The sequence below is a fragment of the Rhinopithecus roxellana genome, chromosome 3 (genome assembly GCF_007565055.1).
Source record: "Rhinopithecus roxellana isolate Shanxi Qingling chromosome 3, ASM756505v1, whole genome shotgun sequence".
NCBI lineage: Eukaryota > Metazoa > Chordata > Mammalia > Primates > Cercopithecidae > Rhinopithecus > Rhinopithecus roxellana.
Window position 1 is genome coordinate 64,593,535 of NC_044551.1, and position 22,921 is coordinate 64,616,455.

At 40.8% G+C, this 22,921-nt stretch overlaps 1 protein-coding gene across 1 annotated transcript in view; it reads left to right on the top strand.

The window, feature by feature from the left end:
- The first annotated feature begins 638 nt into the window (after positions 1 to 638).
- The window catches only part of FCHO2 (FCH and mu domain containing endocytic adaptor 2), a 143,355-nt gene continuing 121,072 nt past the window's right edge, over positions 639 to 22,921 (top strand). The window contains exons 1-2 of the mRNA XM_030927399.1: positions 639 to 788; positions 14,857 to 14,948. Coding sequence (XP_030783259.1) covers positions 756 to 788; positions 14,857 to 14,948 — 125 coding nt within the window. The 5' untranslated portion in view covers positions 639 to 755. The remainder of the gene's footprint in view (positions 789 to 14,856; positions 14,949 to 22,921) is intronic.

Sequence of the window (22,921 nt, forward strand, 5' to 3'; positions counted from 1 at the left end):
TGGGGTCAGGAAGTCCGTCGGTTTCGGGTCACATTCCGCTCTCGCAGGCCTGCGGGCCGTCCTGGCTGGTCTGCTCCAGGCGTGCTAGAGGTCAGCGGCCGAGGCTGCACTCTGTGCCTGGGTCTCGCGCAGCTCCAGGGCTCTCAGGCGACACTGGGCGTTTCCTTTCCGGCTTCGGAAAGTTTTGTTTTGGTTCAAGGAAAGGCGCCCTGTTGACCAAAGGCTTCTCAGTCTCCTCCGGGTGGCCAGCGGCCAAGTTTCCTCCAGCCCAGTGAACCCAGACTACAGTCCGTTCGAGATCCTCGAAGGCCGGGGAAGCGAGTCTTGTGAGGAGAGAGTGGGCAGCCAGTCTGCCGACTCCACAGACGCTGGCTGCCCTTTCTCTTCGCTCTGTCCCTGGGCCAGTGCCCGTCGCACCACAAACAGGGAAAGCAGTCTCCACGGTGACTCCTCAAGGACCCAGTTCTCCACCATTCCTAAGAGAACACTCAACCCAGCCGCGCCCGGGCTGCAGACAGATCCACCAACACCCGGGACTGCGACGGGGCGCATGCGCACACCGTGGCCGTGGCGTCTAAGTGCTCGCCCAGCGGCGGCAGCCGCTAGGTGGCGCATGCGCCCTGGAAGGTGCGGGCCGGTCTCTGGGAAGAAGGCGGCGGCGGCGGCGGCGAAAGGCGGGGGTGCTGTGGGGGCCGGGCCGTGTTTACACAGCGGCGGGCGGGCGCGGACACGGAACCTGGCGCGGCGGTGGCACGATGGTCATGGCGTATTTCGTCGAGAATTTTTGGGTAAGCTTAGGATGCTGGAAGTAGTGTGTTTCGAAGTCCAAGGCTTTTGGCGCCTGAGCTTGGCCTGCGTGCGCTTCGGGCGGCGGCTGCGGCGGCTTCTCCTCCGGCAGGGCGAGCGTCCTCAGACCGCCGCTTGCCGCGTCCCGCCTGGGTTAGGTCCGGCGGGCGACCGGTCGCCAGCCTATAGGGACTCCCGGGCTCGCAGCCCTACTGGGGACGGGGGCTGTCACCGCGGCCCGGGAGCCCGCAGCGGGGCCGCCGGCCGCCGGGGCTGGGACAAAGCGCCGGATGGGGCGGGAGACGGGACCCAGCCCCACCGGAGGCTCCTGGCGCCGGGCGCGCTCCGCGCGGGGCGTGCGCGGCGACTCGGACGCGAAGGACGGGCCCGCGGCACGGCCGCCTCCCGCTGCGCGCTGGCTGGGAGCGCCGGGCGGAGGGTTTTTGCCTCTTGCCCTCAAATCGCTGGCCCCCCATCTGAGCGATCACTTTTACCTCGGACCATTTCTACACCAAATCCAGTGCGGAGTTGGGCTGGACTAGCACTTCCTTTCAGTCTCGCAGCTCAGCTCGTGGGTTTGCGCCCAGGACTTTGCCTCTGGGCCTGTTCACAAAGCGTTTAAAAGTTGGAATTTAATGTAACTCAACTCCTTGGGCTTAAATGCACGGAGACTTCCCCTTACTCCTCTGTGCTCCTTCCCCTTCCTCATTCTTTCCACCCCTTGTCTTAGGTCAGTATTAGATTCTTCTTTGAGAATTTTTCCGACTCCCGGTGGAGTATTTTTCTGCAGTTATTATTATTATTTTTTTTTTGTAATGGGAAGCACAGTTCAGCCATGTACAGGAAAGGAACGTGTTTACTCAGGTATCTTTCGTGAATCCCATTTTATGCCCTGACAGTTGCAAGTACTGCAATTCCATTTTCGTTGAGATTTAGACATATTTAAAGGGGTAATCTTTTAGCTAGTAAGGAGTGTATGTTAAATTCTTAATTCTAAGTGCCTCAAGCGTGGTCTTGGTTAGTAACCAAATCAGTTCATAGTTTAATAACTTGAATGTACCTTGTTTTCCACAAAGAACGTATATACTAGACCTTAGGTGTTTTGTTTTTTAAACAGCTTTATTGAGTTCACATTCCATACCAATACACCCATTTAAAGTGTAGTACAATTCAGAGATTTTTCATATGTTCATAGAGTTGTGTAAACGTCACCACGTCAATTTTACAACAATTTCATTATCCCAGAAAGAATCCATAGACCCATTAGTAGTCACTCCCCATTTTCCCCCTGCCCCAGGCCTAGGCAACTAGTGTATTTTCTGCCTCTCTACATTTGTCTAGTCTGGATATATTCTATAAATGGGGCCATGGTGACTAGTTTCACTGAGTATAATGTTTTCAAAGTTTATCCATGGTGTAGCATGTATCAGTACTAATTACTTTTTATGGCCAAATAATATTCCATTCCACATTTTATTAATATTTATCCAATCAGTGATGGACATCTGGTTGTTCCCACTTTTGGGTTATGAGTAATGCTGCCATGACCATTTTTGTACAAGTTTTTGTGTGAACGTATATTTTCATTTCTTTTGGGATTGGGATTCCTGGGTCAAATCGTAGCTCTATGTTTAACATTTTGAGGAACTGCCATACTATTCTGAAGCGGTTGTAGCATTTTACAATCCCACCAGCAATATCTGAGGGTTCCTCTCCACATGCGCAGCAACACTTATTTGTTCCTTTTATTATAATATAGTGGGTGAACGTGAAGTAGTATTAATATTGTGATTTGATTTGCATTTCTCTGATGCTTGACATCGCAGCTAATGATGTCAAGCATCTCTTCTTGTGCTTATTGCCTATTACTATATTTTCTTTGGAGACGTCTGTTTAGATTAATTGCCCATTTAAAAATTGGATTTTTTTTTATAATTGAGTTGTAAGAGTTTTTTTTAATATTCTGGATACACACCTTATCTGATACATAATGTGCAAACATTTTCTCCCATTCTGTGGGCTGCCTTTTCATTTTCTTGATGCTGCTCTTTGAAATAACTCATAAGTTTTTAACTCTCATGAAGTCTTAGTGAAGTCCATCTTATCTATTTTTTCTATTACTTGTGCTTTTATTCTATCTAGGAAACCATTGCCTAACCCCAAAATTACTCCTGTGTTTTCTTGTAAGGGTTTTATAGTTTTAGTTCTTCTGTTTAGGTCTATGGTCCATTCGAAGTTAATTTTTGTGTATGGTGCAAGGAAAAGGTATAACTTCATTCTTTTGCAATTGTGTATCCAGTTGTCCCAGTACCATTTGTTGAAAAGGCTCATCTTTCCCCATTGAATTGTGGTACTATTGTCAAATATCAATCGACCAGAAATGTATGGATTTATTTCTGTATTTTCAATTCTGTTCCATTGTCTGTCCTTATAACAGCCAGTGCTACACAATTTGGATTGCTATTGTTTGGATTACAAATTTGTTTTGTATAGCAAATTTAGAGTCAGGAAGTATGAGTCCTCCAGCTTTTTTCTTCTTTTTCCAGATTATTTTGACTACCTGGGTTACTTGCATTTCCACATGAATTTTAGGATTAGCCTGTCAATTTTAGGCATTAGGTTTTACAATGGCAATTTATAAAATGTTTATAAAGAGCATTTAAAAATTGATGCTCTTATAAATGTTTTGCATATTTTTTGATGCTTCAGTGTTTTTTAAGTTGCTAACTTAATTCCAAATTGCATCTTCACATTAAAAGTTATGTTTCATTTTCTGTTAATTGAGCTTTGAACATAGCCTTGTTTGATGTTTTTGGCTAATATGAATAATACTTCTCTGAGTATCTTTGTACACATTTTTATGTGCTTCTTGGGTATTCTCATTAAAAGAGGAATGGGAATAAACTTCAATGTTTGAAATCTGGAGAGACCTCCAAATCTAATTTATGTTTTAGTTTTTGCCTTCACCTTCACTATTGAAAACAAATAGTTAATAGACTGCATCTTATTTTATTTCCTGGTCTGGAATTGGGGCTGCGAGGAGGCTCAGTGAGCTAGGAAGCTCTAGGAATTAACTAAATAATTAACTTAGGAGAATTTGATCGTTGTCGTTGTAGACTGGGCATGGTGGTTCACGCGGGTAATCCCAGCACTTTGAGAGGCTGAGGCCGGGGGATGGATTGAGCTCAAGACTTGGAGACCAGCCTGGGCAACACAGTAGACCTTGTCTCTACGAAAATTTTAAAAAATTAGCCAGGTATGGTGGCATATGCCTGTAAGTCCCAGCTGCTTGGAAGGCTAAGGCGGGAAGATTGTTTGAGCCTGGGAGTTTAAGGTTGCAGTAAGTTATGATTGGTCAGTGTACTCCATCGTGGGCAACAGAGTGAGACCCTGTCTCAAAAACAGAAAACCAAAAGTCACATATTTCAGAATCATTTATAAAATAATCCCTTAACATAGATAGCAATTTAACTCTTTCCTCTAGAGTTTAAAGTGGTACTGTTAAAAGGAAATAAAATTGGCAAAATTCAAAACATCATGTTCTACATGATAAATATATATGGTTTTCATCAATTAAAAGATAACAGGAACCTTTAATGTTTTAGGTCTGTCTTGTCTGTCTTTCTTTTCTTTCCTTTCCCTTCCTTCCCCTTCCTTCCTTCCCCTCCCTCCCTCCCTTCCTTCCTTCCTTCCTTCCTTCCTTTTCTTTTTTTTTTTTTGAGTTGCAGTCTCACCGTGTTGCCCAGGCTGGCATGCAGTGGCATGAGCATGGCTCACTGCAGCTTTGACCACCCAAGCTCAAATGATCTTCCCACCTCAGCCTTCCGAGTAGGTGGGACCACAGGTACAGGCCACACATGCCCAGCTAATTTTTAAATTATTTGTAGAGATGAGATCTCACTATGTTGCCCAGGCTGGCCTCGATCTCCTGGGCTCAAGCCATGCTCCCGCCTCAGCTTCCCAAAGTGCTGGGATTACAGGGCTGAGCCACTGTGCCCAATCAAAATTTTAGGTTTCTAATCAAACAACCTGTTAATTGTTTTCTCCCCCACATATATAAAGACAAACCTTTTTTGTTGTGACATTTCTTTAGAAGAAAATTTGAATCTTTGAAACTGTCTTCAAGCTCTTTTGAAAGCAGCACATTCTTCCTTTTTCTTTAAAGTATAGGTTTTATCAATTAAAATTATGTGCTAAATTGAAAATTCGTTTACTTAATACTGTACTTTAAAGGAAAAAATTATTCAGATCTTTCTACAGAACAGGTGTTTTGTTATTGATAAGTCAGTTTTTGCCACAAAGTATAGCACCATTGATAATCAAGCTGAAATTGGACAGCAAAATTAAAATTGGACAGCAAGAATAATTTTGATAGTAGAAATTCACACCATTGCTTTTAATATGTAAAAACAATTGTTTTTACATATTAAATATTATGTAACTTTGAAAAGATATTGTAAAAGATGATGTAACTTTAAAAAGATACTGATCAGTATTACAGTGAGGACGTGTTGATGCTGCTGCTTTCTCAAAGGAATAATTGAGTACAAGTTTATAATCTTGAGATTATAACAACATTGCAATATAATAATTAAAAAGGCATTACATTTGTATGTAAACCCAGATTATTAAGGAAAAAACCTTAAAAGAATGCATTTCATAGGTAATTATTACTTAAGGGGGGACAAATAAGTATGTAAAACATACCTGAGTTGAATCACTTATAATCTTCATTTTACATAGTAATCCCGATCTATATACGACATGAAGCATTCACCCAAAGACACTAAGTAGTATTCTTCTTTTTTTTTTTTTTTTTTGACACGGAGTCTCGATGTTTCCCAGGCTGGAGTACAGTGGCGCGATCTTGGCTCACTGCAAGCTCCGCCCCCCCGGGTTCAACTATTCTCCTGCCTCAGCCTCCGAGTAGCTAGGACTACAGATGCCTGCCACCACGCCTGGCTAAGTTTTTGTATTTTTAGTAGAGACGGGGTTTCACCATGTTAGTCAGGATGGTCTCAATCTCCTGACCTCATGATCCGCCCACCTTGGCCTCCCAAAGTGCTGGGATTACAGGCATGAGCTGCAGTGCCCAGCCAGTAGTATTCTTTAGTATGTATCACGTTGTAATGAGCTGAGATTTTTAGTTAGGTGACTTTTTCCAGAGGTTATCTGTAGTCAGCACATCAAAAATGAGCAAACAACAATTAGGTATTTTTATCCTGAAGTTTTTCCTTATTTCTTTTACTGATTAACTGTACAGAAGTCTCCTTTCACTTGATTTCATTGGTTTGTTATATTTTGATTTAAAATTAAATTGGAGCATTGGTTATATATCCAAAATTTGATTTCTCATTACTTGGATAAGCTGAGAGAATTAAAATGTATTTTAAAATTCTGGAATTGCTATTATTAGGTCTTTGGGATAAAAAATATTATTATATGCTTGATTATCTAATCTAAATTTCGTATCCTAGGGGAGAGACTAACACACATTCTTTGGGGTTATGTTTCCATATGAAATTTAAAAATATATATCTTTAGCAAATTGGTTGAGGTGACTATATTTGAAACCCAGAATACAGGCTTTTTATTACTTGAAAGTTCCAAATATTGTAGTTTGGGATACCTGCTTTTAGGATATGATCCCATCAGATGACATACCAAAACAAAATCTGTATCTGTATATATTTATACATTAACAGATTTGCAAATTTTACATGGAGTAATATTTAAAAGGTATAAGAGGGAGTAAATCTTCCTCTTTTTCTCTGGTAATCAAGATCTCCCTAAAGGCAATCACCATTACCAATTTCTTAGGTGATTTTCCAGAGATAAGACCAAATAACATACACTCCACTAGGTTAAAATGTATTATTGTATAACTGTTAGCAAGTTAGCCAGGCCCAACTTGTTCCAGTTGCAACAAGCTATGAAATTGAAGACTACAGATTCATTTAACTTGATGCAGAAGACTTGACAGTAGACATTATAAAATTATAGTGTTTTAGATTGCACTAAATTTTATTGTGAGGTCCTTAGAATTTTTTAAGGATTGTGATTTGTTTTATATTTTTGCCTTAATTATAGGATAAATTTGGAAGTGAAAATTGATACTGATTTAGTTTGTATATGTTCAGTTCAGGGGGAGGATTTTAGGAACTTTGACATTTGAAAGGATATAAATTTGATGTCTGCATTCTTTTTCAGCCCTACTCATTAAATCCTAAATGCTGTAATCCTTTCAGAACCACTTAAATTATTTAAGCAAAGGATGAGGGAACAGTTGTGCTTTAAATCATCCTGCACATGTGGCTAATATAAGCCCTTTGAAAGTAGTTTTTTGAGTCATTGGGGTATCTCCTGAGATTATCCATCCTGATGTCATAATTCTAGAATAGTTAACAGAAGCACCGTTAGAAATTCAAGCGGAAATAGGATCCCATGGAGACTTAAAAAGGAAGGGGAATAAGGACTTGGCTTTCAGTTTTCTTAGTGTGGAAACATTAAAGAATATTAGAGTTGGGCCAGGTGCGGTGGCTCACGCCTGTAACCCCAGCACTTTGGGAGGATGAGGTGGGCAGATCATGAGGTCAAGAGATCAAGACCATCCTGGCCAACATGGTGAAACCTCGTCTCTACTAAAAATACAAAAATTAGCTGGGCATGGTGGTGCGCACCTGTAGTCCCAGCTACTCGGGAGGCTGAGGCAGGAGAATCGCTTGAACCCGGGAGGCAGAGGTTGCAGTGAGCTGAGATTGGGCCACTGTACTCTAGTTGGGTGACAGAGCAGGACTCCGTCTCAAGAAAAAAAAAAAGTTTATTAGAACTGAGAACTGGAAGAATTTTAGTAGCTGTCTGGTCCAAAAAGATAAGTATAAATTGCTGTGATGTGGGGAGAAACAAAAACAACAGCATGACAGCAACTGAGACCTGAGATATCTACTATATTGATGAATGTGCTAGAGGATGTTGCTGAAATGGCCGGAGTCAGAGAGAATTAAACTGGAAAGTGTTAAAGTGTTTGGTAAAGTTGAGGAGATAGCCATGCTCCCTGATGAATTTGCAGGAGTGAAGGTTATGGGAGATATATCAAGCATGTTTGCTTGACTTTAGGGAAAAGATAGGAAGGTATAATATAAGTAAATATAAGTAAAGCAAATTAGTGGTGGTGGTGGAGCCTTAAGACCAAGGAGAGTGAGTTTTCAGCTGGTTGAAAAAATAACCACAAGTGTACATGGTTTTCCATTTTAGTTAAAACCATTATCATGTGATAGGTAAAACACAGAAGAATACGGAACACAAATTGCCTATAGCCTCTCCCTCTACCCTTATGATTTTCTTTAGAAATACAAAATTCAGGCCGGGCGCGGTGGCTCAAGCCTGTAATCCCAGCACTTTGGGAGGCCGAGACGGGCGGATCACGAGGTCAGGAGATCGAGACCATCCTGGCTAACATGGTGGAACCCCGTCTCTACTAAAAATACAAAAAACTAGCCGGGCGAGGTGGCGGGCGCCTGTAGTCCCAGCTACTCGGGAGGCTGAGGCAGGAGAATGGCGTGAACCCATTCTTGCAGTGAGCTGAGATCCGGCCACTGCACTCCAGCCTGGGCGGCACAGCGAGACTCCGTCTCAAAAAAAAAAAAAAGAAAGAAAAGAAAAGAAATACAGTGGCCGGGCGCGGTGGCTCAAGCCTGTAATCCCAGCACTTTGGGAGGCCGAGATGGGTGGATCGCGAGGTCAGGAGATCGAGACCAACCTAGCTAACACGGCGAAACCCCGTCTCTACTAAAACATACAAAAAACTAGCCGGGTGAGTTGGCGGGAAAACATACAAAAAACTAGCCGGGTGAGTTGGCGGGCGCCTGTAGTCCCAGCTACTTGGGAGGCTGAGGCAGGAGAATGGCGTAAACCCGGGAGGCGGAGCTTGCAGTGAGCTGAGATCCGGCCACTGCACTCCAGCCTGGGCAACAGAGCGAGACTCCGTCTCAAAAAAAAAAAAAAAAAAAAAAAGAAAAGAAATACAAAATTCAAGATAGATTCTACCATGTGGTTGTGTGTGTGCGTATTTTCAGTTGGTATTACGTCCGGTATTTTTCTCATGTGAATAAGCATTCTTTGAATAGGTTTCCATGGAATGGAGATAGGCTGTAATTTTTTTCTTTTATTATTATTATTATTTTTTTTCTTTTTTTGAGACGGAGTCTCGCTCTGTCGCCCAGGCTGGAGTGCAGTGGCCGGATCTCAGTTAACTGCAAGCTCCGCCTCCCGGGTTCACACCATTCTCCTGCCTCAGCCTCCCGAGTAGCCGGGACTACAAGCGCCCGCCACCTCACCCGGCTAGTTTTTAAAAATTTTTTTTTTATTTTTTAGTAGAGACGGGGTTTCACTGTGTTAACCAGGGTGGTCTCGATCTCCTGACCTCGTGAACCGCCCGTCTCGGCCTCTCAAAGTGCTGAGATTACAGGCTTGAGCCACCACGCCCGGCCTTTTTTTTTTTTTTAAGACAGGGTCTTCCTCTGTCGCCCAGGCTGGAGTGCAGTGGCCCCATCACCATCAGAGCTCACTGCAGTCTTGAGCTCCTGGGCTCCAGGAATCCTCTTGCCTTAGCCTCTGGAGTGGCTAGAACTACAGGCGCATGCCACCACACCCGGCTAATTTTTTAAAAAATTTTGTAGGGATGAGGTCTTGCTATGTTATTTAGGCTGGTCTCAAACTCAAGCGCTCCTCCTGCGTCAGCCTCCCAGAGTGCTGGGATTACAAGTGTGAGCCACCACACCTGACCAGATAGGCTGTAATCTTCTTTAATCATTCCTATTTTGTGTGGGAACTTCCAGTTTTTTTTTTTTTCTGTTTATGAATTACAAGGACTGGAGATTTAAGTACTGATGTGAACAAGATGCCAGTTTAAGAAAGTAGCCTTCTGTCTCTTTGCAGGCATAGATTGAAGAGCTGAGAAAACTGAAATTGTTGGTTTAATTTTTTTATTTCGAAAGTAATGAAAAATACTTTCATTTATAGAACATTACAGAAAACGCAAAAGATATAAAAATTAAAAAATTATCTTAACTACTGTTTGCTTCTGTAGTTTTTTCTCAACCCATATAATATTTATTTAGATAGCTTTAAGGATTTGACTAACAGGAAGAGGTGAACTATAAAAGATTAGAGAAGAATATCTGAGAGGTGAGAAAAACAATTTTTTGAAAGGTAGTAAGATTTCTTTCCTTCAGTCGGCCAGCAAATATGTTTGAGTCACTATTGTACCTGCATCAAATCATTCTGAGTGCCTATTCTGCATACTTTATTTTATTTTTATTTATTTAGAGACTGAGTCTCACTGTTTTGCTCAGACTGGCATGCAGTAGCATGATCTCGACTCTCTGCAACCTCTGCCTCCCGGGTTCAAGTGATTCTCCTGGCTTAGCCTCCCGAATAGCTGGGATTACAGGGACACATCACCACACCTGGCAAATTTGTAAAATATTTTAGTAGGGATGGGGTTTCACCATGTTGACCAGGCTGGTCTTAAACTCCTGACCTCAGGTGATCCACCCGCCTTGGCCTCCGAAAGTGCTGGGATTACAGGCGTGAGCTACCGCGCCCGGCTGTTCTATATATTTTAGTCACTATTTTCTATATTAGCAGTATCTTGCCAGTAGGTCTGCAGAGTACCTTTAATGATCATGACTAAAAATGTCAACGTACGGTTGTCTCCCCTATCCATAATTTCACTTTCCATAGTTTCAGATCTGAGGTCAACTGCAGTCTGAAAATATTAAATGGAAAATTCCAGAAGTAATTCATAAGCATTAAATTTTGAGCTGTTCTGAATAATGTGATGAAATCTCACTGTGTCCTGCTTGGGATGTGAATCATCCCTTTGTCCAGGGCATCCATAGTGTATACCCTTCCTGCCCGTTAATCACTGAGTAGCCATCTTGGTTGTCAGATTACAAAAAAAACAGTATATAAAGGGTTTGTGACCAGTATATAAAGGATTCGTGACTATCCATGGATTCAGGCATCCCGTGGGGGTCTTGAAACATCCCCTGTGGAGAAGAGGGGACTACTGTACAAATAGAATGTTGATGAGAAGAGGTCGTAACTTATGGTAGAATGTCCTGTATACTTCTAGAAAAATTGCTTGCATAGGCATACCTTAGAGATATTGTGTGTTCAATTCAAACAACCACAATGAAGCAAGTCACAAACTTTCCTGGTTTTTCAGTGCATGTAAAAGTTATGTTTACACTATGTTATTTACATGATACTGGTGTATTAAGTGTGCAATAGCATTTTATCTAAAAATATATATCCCTTAATTAAAAAATACTTTATTGCTAATGCTAACACTGGGAAGAAGTGAGCACATGCTATTGGAAAAAAGATATTGATAGACTTGCTTGACATAGGATTGCCACAAACCTCCAATTTGTAAAAATGCAGTATTTTCAAAGTGCAGTAAAGCAAAGCTCAATAAAAGGAAGTGCAGTAAAATGAAGTGTGCCTGTGTTTTACCTCCAGCTCCCTAGCAGTTTTCAAGGCCAAAATGGCACTGGAGAGCTGTCATTGCATGTCTGTTGGGTTCTCATTAAAGTGTAGCTACAGGTTCTTCACTAAAGAGGATATTCTTCAAGGAAAAAAATCTTTAGGATTAGTAAAATGTTTTATGGTGTTTTTCAGAGAAGTCAAGACAGTGAGACTGTATCAAAAATATCAATGTTATATTGTGCATTGACTTGTCCAGGGTTATCTAGTAAATGTCCATAAGAGCTAAATTAAAAGGAAAATGTAGACAAGGTAGGAAGTGATAGTATTTATTTTATTTATTTATTTTTGAGGTGGTTTAGAGTTGAGAGGGAGGTTAGGCATGTTATTGGTGTTTGCAGGATAGTACCTCCTGACCCTTCTCTTACCCCGCCAAAGAACTTTTTGAAAAATTAAAAATGGAACTTGGTAAAACCAATTTTTAATCATCTATCTTCTGCCTGTTTTTCGAATCTTAGACTCACCAAAAGTGAATGCCGGCCACATGCAGTGGCTCACACCTGTAATCCCAGCACTTTGGGAGGCCAAGGTGGGAGAATTGTTTGAGGCTAGGAGTTGGAAGGCCAGCTTGAGCAACATAGCGTGACCCTGTTTCTGCAAAAACTTTTTTTAAAAAACTGAATGCTATCCAGGTTTTTTATTTTTAGTGTCTAATTTACTGTTACTCTTAAAAAGTTCACTGAAGGAGAAGTTTCAAACCCTTATCTTTGTCTTTTTCTTTTTTTAGAGACAGGTTCTCACTTTGCCCAGGCTGGTCTTGAACACCTGGCCTCAAGCAGGCCTCCTTGCTCAGCCTCTGGAATAGCTGGGATTATAGGCACAAGCCTCCAACAATAAACTTTTTAAAAAATCTGAAACGTGGGGGCCGGGTGTGGTGGCTCAAGCCTGTAATCCCAGCACTTTGGGAGGCCGAGACGGGCGGATCACGAGGTCAGGAGTTTGAGACCATCCTGGCTAACATGGTTAAACCCCGTCTCTACTAAAAAATACAAAAAGTTAGCCGGGTGAGGTGGCTGGTGCCTGTAGTCCCAGCTACTCGGGAGGCTGAGGCAGGAGAATGGTGTAAACCCGGGAGGTGGAGCTTGCAGTGAGCTGAGATCCAGCCACTGCACTCCAGCCTGGGCGACAGAGCAAGACTCCGTCTCAAAAAAAAAAAAAAAAAAATCTGAAACGTGTAAAGTTGCAGAAGCCAAATGGAAATGTTTGGATTCACAAGAGACTGTGGTTTTATGTTGTATTCTTCTTGATAAATGGAAATGGTTATTCAAAATGCTAAGGGTACTGTTTATATTATCTTGTTACAGATATGACATTTTAATTTGTGATATGTAGGCAAACTAATTACTAGCTACATTGAGTTTATCAGGAAGCACTTCAACATAGCTGGAAGTTCTTATGCTTTCTGTTTTCAGTGGACTGTGGAAAAATCAAGTTTTGGATTATGTAACACTTGCTTATGGTATTGCTTTTCCAACAAATATATTCCATTTTTCATTATTTCATTTTCTTTTTTTTTTTTTTTTTGAGGTGGAGTCTCGCTCTGTCGCCCGGACTGGAGTGCAGTGGCCGGATCTCAGCTCACTGCAAGCTCCGCCTCCCGGTTTTACGCCATTCTCCTGCCTCAGCCTCCCGAGTAGCTGGGACTACAGGCGCCCGCCACCTCGCCCGGCTAGTTTTTGTATTTTTAGTAGAGACGGGGTTTCACCGTGTTAGCCAGGATGGTCTCGATCTCCTGACCTCGTGATCCGCCCGTCTCGGCCTCCCAAAGTGCTGGGATTACAGGCTTCAGCCACCGCGCCCGGCCCATTATTTCATTTTCACTAAAGAAAAATAAAAACTGCTGCCTGTAAAGAGAGTTTTTAAACCTAGTGTATCAGTTGTCTTTTATTTCATCGAACAAATTGACATTTCTAATGTTATCTTTATGATTTACTAATTTAGTATTCATAGGATTAAACAGCAGTAGAGGTTTTCCAGGATTGTGTAGTGATCTATTCTGTTAATATCTCATTAATTAGCCTGGGCGCAGTAGCTCACACCTGTAATCCCAGCACATTGGGAGGCCAAGGCAGGTGTATTGTTTGAGGCTGCGAGTTCGAGACCTGCCTGGCCAACATGGCAAAACCCTATCTCTTCTAAAAATACAAAAATTAGCCGGACGTGGTGGTGCACACCTGTAATCCCAGCTACTCGGGGGGCTGAGGCATGAGAATCGCTTGAACCCGGGACAGGGAGGTAGCAGTGAGCCATAATTGCATGTCTGCACTCCAGCCTGGATGACAGAGTGAGACTGTCTCAAAAACAAAAACAAACAAATGAAAATCCCATTAAAAACTAGCAAATAGCCTGTTACTTCTCTTTTGTTAAGTTTTATCTATTTTCTCACTTCTCAAGTTTACTGAAAGATCTAAGTATTTTGTGATACTCAGTGCTGATATGACTTAAGTACTTTACTGTCTTAATTCAGAAATCAAGATTTAATAATTTTAAAGCACAAACTCCAAATTAAATGATCAGGAATTTCTTACTGTGTGTTAAAGAAATTGAAATTGGATTTGGTAATATGTTTTGAAAGGTCCATGTTTATCTTTTCTTAATTATGCTGCATATTCCTTAAAATTTCATACTTTTTTGTTGTTGTTTTTTTTGACAGAGTCTCACCCTGTCTCCCAGGCTGGAGTGCAGTGGTGTGATTTCGGCTCACTGCAACCTCCACCTCCTGGGTTCAAGCGATTCTCCTGTTTCACCCTCCTGAGTAGCTGGGATTACAGGTGCATGCCACCACACCCGGCTAATTTTTGTATTTTTAGCTGAGATGGGATTTCACCATGCTGGACAGGCTGGTCTAGAACTCCTGACCTCAAGTGATCCGCCCGCCTCTGCCTCCCAAAATGCTGGATTACAGGCATGAGCCACCACACTGCCACACCCAGCCTCATACTTAATTTTTTTGTTTTGTTTTGTTTTGAGATGGAGTCTAGTTCTGTCACCCAGGCTCAAGTGCAATGGCGCAGTCCCGGCTCACTGCAAGCTCCGCCTCCCAGGTTCACGCCATTCTCCTGCCTCAGCCTCCCTTGTAGCTGGGACTACAGATGCCCTCTACCACACCCGGCTAATTTTTTGTATTTTAAGTAGAGACAGGGTTTCACCATGTTAGCCAGGATAGTCTTGATCTCCTGACCTCATGATCCACCTCGGCCTCCCGAAGTGCTGGGATTACAGGTGTGAGCCATCGCTCCTGGTCACAACTTAATTTCATTAATTGTACTTTTATGGGGGATTACAAAGTGTATGCATATTTGTGTGTATGTAGGTATATGTAGTTAATTGTAAACTTTATTAAAGCATATAATATTGTTTTATGCTGTTTCAAATCATACAATAAATGAGAATAATTAAATTAAGGAAAAGCACCTCACCGGAGCACAGGATTGCATGTTAGTTAGTGTTGGCTTTTTATATTCTCAAGTCATTTTTATCTTTTTGTTTTGTGAAACTAAAAATCTTTTTAAATTTTAGGGGGAAAAAAATAGTGGCTTTGATGTCCTCTACCATAATATGAAACATGGACAGATATCAACTAAAGAACTAGCAGATTTTGTAAGAGAACGGTATGTATTTTTTAAATAAGTACTTTGTTTAACAAATTAATAGCAATTTAAATTTTAGAATATAAATAATGGAGAAAACTTTATTTGGATGTGGAATAAAGCAATCCTTGTTTTAAAATATATACTGTAATTGTATCTATCTATTTATATCTGTCATCTACACAGCTGAGGGCTCTATAGTGGCTCAAAGTGGCATTGTTAAACCCCTGGTTTGCAGATTCCTGCTTGAAAATATTACGTACATATTTTTCACTGGATATGCTAGCAAGGTGATATAATAAAGTTGAGAAGTTTGTAGGATAAAGCATTAACATTTGTTAAACATGCTAAAATAATTAGAAAAGATTACGTTTTCTGAACTTCAGTTTAATTTTATGTTTTTGTAACTTTTATTTTTAAAAGTCCTAAGTATATATTTTAAAATCTTGCAAATTTATAAAATGTGATTGTCTTTAAGAGTCTTAGAATATAGCGAATTTAAAAGCTAATAAGATTAAATATAATTTGATTATGATTCAAAATCAAACAGAACTCAAAAACTGCTATCCTACTAACTTAAAGCTGTTTTGTGGCTACCCCAACTTAGTAATTATTTATATGAACACATTTAAAATCTTTACCTTGATAATACAGGGATACTTTGGCTTTAAATTTAATATTGCATTTATTCATGTATTCTTTCAACAATATATATCCCATCAGTGCTGTGTACCAGGTACTTGTCTGGATTATGGGAATATAGTGGTTAAGATACAGCTTCTCCCTTCATGGAATTTACAGACTGGTAGGAATTGGGGAATAAACTATTATATAAGTTCAGTTCTTTTTTACTTTCCCCTCTCTACTGGAATCAACAAGCAATGCAAAAGCTCAAGTGCTCTGGGTAAGGCTCTTCTTCCTCTGGGCTTCTACATCATCATTGGCAGGAGGAGAGGAAAGGAAAGGCCGCAGAACTCTGGATCTCTTGGCATGTTCCTTAGCCTTCCCTCTTCCCCTACACCTCACTATTATCACTGTCTGCTTTGGAACCATCAGGGCAGATATTCTTATGCCTTTGAGCCCTGTTTATGTTAGTCATTGTAAGAAGTCCAGGACTCCTGGGTCATCTTTCCTTTGCCCAGAATCTATCCCTTTGTGATTCTTTGGGCTGTGAGACAATCCCTCCTACTTCCCTTTTACTACCTTATTTTTCTCCATAGTGTGTATAACCATCTGATTAAAGTGATACTTCACTTATTTATTTTTCTGTCTCTTCCCACTAGAATATAAACCCAACAAGGGCAGGAATTTTTGTCTTCTTTTGCTTATTTTGTCTTTTTGCTCTATTTATGCACTTGTGATAGTGCTTGGCACTTGGTAGGACCTCAGTAAAGGTTTTTCCATGGAATGAATCTCTAACTTCATTATGCTGATCCCAACTATCATTATTTTTGCCTGAACTTCAGCAGTAGCTCCTAACTGCTCTATCTACATTCGTTCTTGTTTTCCTACAACTTACTCTCTGTACTGTAGTTGGAGTGGTTTTTTTTTGAGCTATAGTACAGATCAGTTTGTTACCTTTTCTCTTTCAGCCATCTCAAGGGCTCTTAAGATATGCCTGCATTGTCTGACCCTCAAACTACCTTTCAGGTCTTATTGTTCCAGGCTCTCTGCTAGGCGTGGGATACAACAGAATATTGTCTCACGGGAGAACATAGAAACAATTAACACAGATGAGTAGTAACAAAACTGCATACATAGTACAAAGAGATATATGAATTACAGGCTGCTCCTTATTCTTTCCACTCCAGAGATATTGGGTATCTTATGGAAAGACTTCCTCTGTCTTTGTAAATACCTATTCTTCTCTTCACCTAGTTAATGCCTGCTTATTCTTTGGAGCTCAGCAATGTGGTCACTGCTCTTAGGATGCCTTTCCTAATCTCTCTGACTAGGTCAAAAACTCCTAATATAATTTTTTGTTACATCACCTATCTCTTTGTAGTATTTATAAAATTTGGTAATTATTTATTTTTATTTGTTTTTATGTTCCTCTGTGAAACAGTATTCATTTGTATCCCAGTGGCTAGCACAGAGCCTGGAACAATAGGATAATCATATTTCTTGAAGGACTGAATGAGAAAGGAAAAAATGTAAACTTTGTATACATTATCTGATTGATTGATTGATTGATTTGAGACAGAGTCTAGCTCTGCCATCCAGGCTGGAGTGCAGTGGCCCAGTCTCTGCTCACTATAACTTCCATCTCCTGGGTTCAAGCAATTCTTGTGCCTCAGCCTCCCAAGTAGCTGGGATTATAGCCCTGCGCCACCATGTCTGACTGATTTTTGTATTTTTCTTTTTTTTTTTTTTGAGACAGAGTCTCACTCTGTCACTGAGCCGAGGCTGGAGTGCAGAGGGGCGATCATGGCTCACTGCAACCTCCCTGTCCTGAGTTCAAGCGATTCTTGTGCCTCAGCCTCTTGAGTATCTGGGACCACAGGCATGCGCCACCATGCCTGGCTAATTTTTGTAAATTTTGTCGAGACGGAGTTTCGCCATGTCGGCCAGGCTGGTCTGGAACGCCTGACCTCAGGTGATCCGCCATCTCGACCTCCCAGAGTGTTCGGATTACAGGTGTGAGCCACTGTGCCTGGCCAGGCTCATTTCATTTTAGTACTGAATACTATTCTGTTGTCTGGATGTACTACATTTTATCTACTAACTTACTCAGGGACATCTTGGTTGCTTCCAAGTTTTGGCAATTATGAATAAAGCTGCAGTAAACATCTGTGTGCAGGTTTTCGTGTGATCATAAGTTTTAATTAAATTAAAGTTTAAATACCAAGGAAGGCAGTTACTTGATTATATGGAAAGAATATGTTTAATTTTGTAAGAAACTCATCTTCCAAAGTGACAATACCATTTTGCATTTTAACTAGCAATGAATGAGAGTTTCTGTTGCACCATATCCTTGCCAGCATTTGGTGTGGTCAGTATTCTAGATTTTGGTTGTTCTAATAAGTGTATAGTGGTATCTTATCATTGTTTTAATTAGCATTTTCCTGATGACGTGTGATGTGGAGCATCTTTGCTTTTAATTTTTTTTTTTTGTAGAAGCAGGGTCTCACTATGTTTCCCAGGCTAGTCTCTAACTCCTGACCTCAAGTGATCCTCCCTCCCCAGCCTTGCAAAGTGCTGAGATTATAGGTGTGAGCCACTGCACCTGGCTTTTTTGTTGTTGTCAAGATGGGGGTCTCACCATGTTGCCCAGGCTGGTCTTGAACTCCTGGTCTCAAGTAGTCTTCCCGCCACAGTCTCCCAAAGCACTAGGATTACAGGAGGGAACCAGCACACCTGTCCTCCATCTTTTCATATGCTTATTTGCCAGCTGTGTATCTTCTTTAGTGAGGTATCCGTTAAGGTCTTTGGCCCATTTTTGTTTTTAATAGGGTTGTTTGTGTTCTTATTAATTTTTAAAAATTTTTTGATTATACTTTAAGCCCTGGGATATATGTGCGGAATGTGCAGGGTTGTTACATAGGTATACATGTGGTTTACCATGGTGGTTTGCTGTACCCATCAACCTGTCATCCACATTAGGTGTTTCTCCTAATGCTATCCCTCCTCCAGCCCCCCAGCCTCCAACCCCCCAACAGGCCCTGATGTGTGATGTTCCCCTCCCTGTGTCCATGTGTTCTCATTGTTCAACTCCCACTAATGAGTGAGAACATGTGGCGTTTGGTTTTCTGTTCTTGTGTTAGTTTGCTGAGAATGATAGTTTCCAGCTTCATCGATGTCCCTGCAAAGGACATGAACTCATCCTTTTTTATGGCTGCATAGTATTCTATGGTGTATATGTGTCACATTTTCTTTATCCAGTCTGTCACTGATGTGCATTTGGGTTAGTTCCAAGTCTTTGCTGTTGTGAACAGTGCTGCAATAAACATACGTGTGCATGTGTTTTTATAGAATGATTTATAATCCTTTGGGTATATAGCCAGTAATGGGATTGCTGGGTCAAATGGTATTTCTGGTTCTAGATCCTTGAGGAATTGCCACACTGTCTTCCACAATCGAACTAATTTACACTCCCACCAACAGTGTAAAAGTGTTCCTATTTCTCCACATCCTCTCCAGCATCTGTTGTTTCCTGACTTTTTAATGATGGGTATTCTAACTGTCATGAGATGGTATCTCATTGTGGTTTTGATTTGCATTTCTCTAATGACCAGTGATGATGAGCTTTTTTTCATATATTTCTTGGCTGCATAAATGTCTGCTTATGGGAAGTGTCTGTTCATATACTTTGCCCACTTTTTGATGGGGTTGTTTTTTTCTTGTAAATTTAAATTCTTTGTAGATTCTGGGTATTAGCCCTTTGTCAGATGGATAGATAGTAAAAATTTTCTCCCATTCGGTAGGTTGCCTGTTCACTCTGATGATAGTTTCTTTTGCTGTGCAGAAGCTCCTTAGTTTAATTAGATCTCATATGTCAATTTTGGCTTTTGTTGCCATTGCTTTCGGTGTTTTAGTCGTGAAGTCTTTGCCTATGCCTATGTCCTGAATGGTATTACCTAGGTTTTCTTCTAGGGTTTTTATGGTTTTAGGTCTTACGTTTAAGTCTTTAGCCCATCTTGAGTTAATGTTTTGTATAAGGTGTAAGGAAGGGGTCCAGTTTCAGTTTTCTGCATATGGCTAGCTAGTTTTCCCAACATCATTTGTTAAACAGGGAATCCTTTCCCATTACTTGTTTTTGTCAGGTTTGCCAAAGATCAGATGGTTGTAGATGTGTGGTGTTATTTCTGAGGCTCTGTTCTGTTCCATTTGTCTATATATCTGTTTTGGTACCAGTACCATGCTGTTTTGGTTACTGAAGCCTTGTAGTATAGTTTGAAGTCAGGCAGAGTGATGCCTCCAGCTTTGTTCTTTTTGCCTAGGATTGTCTTGGCTATACGTGCTCTTTTTTGGTTCCATATGAAATTTAAAGGAGTTTTTTCTAATTCTGTGAAGAAAGTCAGTGGTTGCTTGATGGGGATAGCCTTGAATCTATAAATTACTTTGGGCAGTATGGCCATTTTCACGATATGATTCTTCCTATCCATGAGCATGGAATGTTTTTCCATTTGTGTCCTTTCTCATTTCCTTTAGCAGTGGTTTGTAGTTCTCCTTGAAGAGGTTCTTCACATCTCTTGTAAGTTGTATTCCTAGGTATTTTATTCTCTTTGTAGCAATTGTGAATGCGAGTTCACTCATGATTTAGCTCTCTGTCTATTATTGGTGTATAGGAATGCTTGTGATTTTTGCACATTGGTTTTGTATCCTGAGAATTTGCTGAAGTTGCTTATCAGCTTAAGGAGACTTTGGGTTGAGACGATGGGGTTTTCTAAATATACAATCATGTCATCTGCAAACAGAGGCAATATGACGTCCCCTTTTCGTATTTGAATACCCTTTATTTTTTTCTCTTTCCTGATTGCCCTGGCCAGAACTTCCAATACTATGTTGAATAAGAGTGGTAAGAGAGGGCATCCTTGTTTTGTGCTGAATTTCAAAGGGAATGCTTCCAGTTTTTGCCTGTTCAGTATGATATTGGCTGTGGGTTTGTCATAAATAGCTCTTATTGTTTTGAGATACGTTACACCAATACCTAGTTTATTGAGCGTTTTTAGCATGAAGGGCTGTTGGATTTTGTTGAAAGTCTTTTCTGCATGTATTGAGATAATCATGTGGTTTTTGTCATTGGTTCTGTTCATGTGATGGATTACATTTATTGATTTGCGTATGTTGAACCGGCCTTGCATCCCAGGGATGAAACTGACTTGATCGTGGTGGATAAGCTTTTTGATGTGCTGCTGGATTTGGTTTGCCAGTATTTTATTGAGGATTTTCACGTTGATGTTCATCAGGGATATTGGCCTGAAATTTTCTTTTTTTTGTTGTTGTATCTTGCGCATTTTGGTATCAAGATGATGCTGGCTTCGTAAAATGAGTTAGGGAGGAGTCCCTCTTTTTCTGTTGTTTGGAATAGTTTCAGAATGAATGGTACCAGCTCCTCTTTGTACCTCTGGTAGAATTTGGCTGTGAATCTGTCTGGTCCTGAGCTTTTTTTGGTTGGTAGGCTATTAATTACTGCCTCAATTTCAGAGCTTGTTATTGATCTATCCAGGGATTCTACTTTTTCCTGGTTTAGACTTGGGAGGGTGTATGTGTCCAGGAATTTATCCATTTCTAATAGATTTTCTAGTTTATTTGTGTAGAAGTATTTCTAGTATTCTCTAATGGTAGTTTGTAATTCTGTTGGATCAGTGGTGATATCCCCTTTATCATTTTTTATTGCGTCTATTTGATTCTTCTCTCTTTTCTTCTTTATTAATCTTGCTCGCGGTCTGTTTTGTTGATCTTTTCAAAAAACCAGCTCCTGGATTCATTGATTTTTTTGAAGGGTTTTTCGTGTCTCTATCTCCTTCAGTTCTGCTCTGATCTTAGTTATTTCTTGTCTTCTGCTAGCTTTTGAATTTGTTTGCTCTTGCTTCTCCAGTTCTTTTAATTGTGATGGTAGGGTGTCAATTTTAGATCTTTCCTGCTTTCTCTTGTGGGCATTTAGTGCTATAAATTTCCCTCTAAACACTGTTTCAGCTGTGTCCCAGAGATTCTGGTACATTGTGTCTTTGTTCTCATTGGTTTCAAAGAACTTATTTCTGCCTTAATTTCATTATTTACGCAGTAGTGATTCTGGAGCAGGTTGTTCAATTTCCCTGTAGTTGTGCAGTTTTGAGTGAGTTTCTTAATCCTGAGTTATAATTTGATTGCACTGTGGTCTGAGAGACTGTTTGTTATGATTTCCCTTCTTTTGCATTTGCTGAGGAGTGTTTTACTTCTAATTATATGGTCAATTTTAGAATAACTGTGATGTGGTGCTGAGAAGAATGTATATTCTGTTGATTTGGGGTGAAGGGTTCTGTAGATGTCTATTAGGTCCGCTTGGTCCAGAGCTGAGTTCAAGTCCTGAATATCCTTGTTAATTTTCTGTCTCGTTGATCTGTCTAATATTGACAGTGGGGTGTTAAAGTCTCCCAATATTATTGTGTGGGAGTCTAAGTCTCTTTGTGGGTCTCTAAGCACTTGCTTTATGAATCCGGGTGCTCCTGTATTAGCTGCATATATATTTAGGATAGTTAGCTCATCTTTGCCATTGATCCCTTTACCATTATGTAATGGCCTTTGTCTCTTTTGATCTTTGTTGATTTAAAGTCTGTTTTATCAGAGACTAGGATTGCAACCCCTGCTTGTTTTTGCTTTCCATTTGCTTGGTAAATATTCCTTCATCCCTTTATTTTGTGCCTATGTGTGTCTTTGCATGTGAGATGGGTCTCCTGAATACAGCACATTAGTGAATCGTGAGTCTATCCAATTTGCGAGTCTGTGTCTTTTAATTGAGGCAGTTAGCCTGTTTACATTTAAGGTTAATATTGTTATGTGTGAATTTGCTCCTGTCATTGTGATGCTGGCTGGTTATTTTCCCCGTTAGTTGATGCAGTTTCTTCATAATGTCGATGGTCTTTACAATTTGGCATGTTTTTGTAGTTGCTGGTACTGGTTGTTCCTTTCCATGTTTAGTGCTTCCTTCAGGAGCTCTTGTAAGGCTGGCCTGGTGGTGATGAAATGCTCAGCATTTGCTTGTCTCTAGAGGATTTTATTTCTCCTTTGCTTATGAAGCTTAGTTTGGCTGGATGTGAAATTCTGGGCTGAAAAGTCTTCTCTTTAAGAATGTTGAAAATTGGCTCCCACTCTCTTCTGGCTTGTGGGGTTTCTGCAGAGATACATGCTGTTAGTCTGATGGGCTTCCCTTTGTGGGTAACCCGACCTTTCTCTCTGGCTGCCCTTAACATTTTTTCCTTCATTTCAACCTTGGTGAATCTGACAATTATGTGTCTTGGGGTTGCTCTTCTTGAGGAGTATCTTTGTGGTGGTCTCTGTATTTCCTGAATTTG